Here is a 1,196-nt window from a genome sequence, read left to right as displayed (position 1 = left end):
CAGACCAAATATCTTGTTCTTCCAAATGTCGTGTAGGTCCATCTAAGCAAACTGTGGACGTCTTCCTGGATGGACGGTTCCTCATCTGTCATCGACCTGCTGCTGAACTTCCTGATCCAGCAGCTGGACCAGCTGTCGGACCTAAAGCCAGCCTGCAAACAGGTAAGAGGCCGCCGCCGCCGCCGCCGCCGCCTGCCATCAGCGCTGCTGACCGTCCGTATCTCTGCAGGTTCTGCTAGAGGACCTCCATCTGGACGTGGTGGTCCAGTACGTGGCGAAGACCATGAAAGCCAGGATGAAGAGCAGGCAGCAGCAGGTGGGCGGGTCTCAGCGCGTGGTGGAGGACGCCCAAAAGATGGAGAGCTTCTTTAAAGAGCAGGTGAGATGTGAACACCTGAGCCTTTCCTCTCATCATCATGATCCTCCTCAGGCTCCTATCAGAACATCTGAGGTTCTGTCAGAGCCGGGTTCTGGTCCAAAGCTCCCACTGCTGATTTCTACCTGGAGGTACTTCTTCCTCACCTGTCCAGGATTCTTCAACCTGTGATCAGAGTTTCTGGTCCGCTCTATAAAACGCTATTTCTGACATTTTGAATTAAAGAAACGTCTTCAAACTTGGAAACAAAGTCCAGCAGATTATTTTATCTGGAATGACTGAGGACCTCGGTCAGTATCTCTGCAGTATTTTCAGTAGGATTGTTGGTGTTTCAGGGCTGCGGTGAAACGCTGAGGCTCTCTGAGATGCTCTGCAGTCTGGCTGAGATCCTCCGTCTGCAGGATCCTGCTAGTCTCCATCTGGAGGTCGTCAATCTGGCCCAAAAGTTCCCAGACTTCAGGTACCAGAGTCTGATGCTGCGACCCGAGCGCCTCAGTTCCACTCCGACATATCGGAGACGCGTCGAGCTGCTCCACCTCCCACTGCTCCACCTCCCACTGCTCCACCTCCCACTGCTGCTCCACCTCCCACTGCTCCACCTCCTGCTGCTGCTCCACCTCCCACTGCTCCACCTCCCACTGCTCCACCTCCTCCCACTGCTCCACCTCCCACTGCTGCTCCACCTCCCACTGCTCCACCTCCCACTGCTTCTCCACCTCCCGCTGCTTCTCCACCTCCTGCTGCTTCTCCACCTCCTGCTGCTTCTCCACCTCCTGCTGCTGCTCCACCTCCTGCTGCTTCTCCACCTCCTGCTGCTTCT

The 1,196-nt window shown here is 55.9% G+C and overlaps 1 protein-coding gene across 1 annotated transcript in view; it reads left to right on the top strand.

The window, feature by feature from the left end:
- Window positions 1-1,196, top strand: part of LOC107104652 (tumor necrosis factor alpha-induced protein 2-like) — an 8,796-nt gene that overhangs the window by 1,753 nt on the left and 5,847 nt on the right. The window contains exons 3-5 of the mRNA XM_015404696.1: window positions 37-162; window positions 230-379; window positions 712-836. Of these exons, the coding sequence (XP_015260182.1) occupies window positions 37-162; window positions 230-379; window positions 712-836 (401 nt within the window). The remainder of the gene's footprint in view (window positions 1-36; window positions 163-229; window positions 380-711; window positions 837-1,196) is intronic.

Source organism: Cyprinodon variegatus, unplaced genomic scaffold (genome assembly GCF_000732505.1).
Source record: "Cyprinodon variegatus isolate N-32 unplaced genomic scaffold, C_variegatus-1.0 Scaffold1832, whole genome shotgun sequence".
Lineage (NCBI taxonomy): Eukaryota > Metazoa > Chordata > Actinopteri > Cyprinodontiformes > Cyprinodontidae > Cyprinodon > Cyprinodon variegatus.
Note: the sequence above shows the minus strand (reverse complement) of the source record. Positions and strands in the feature narration are given on the sequence as shown.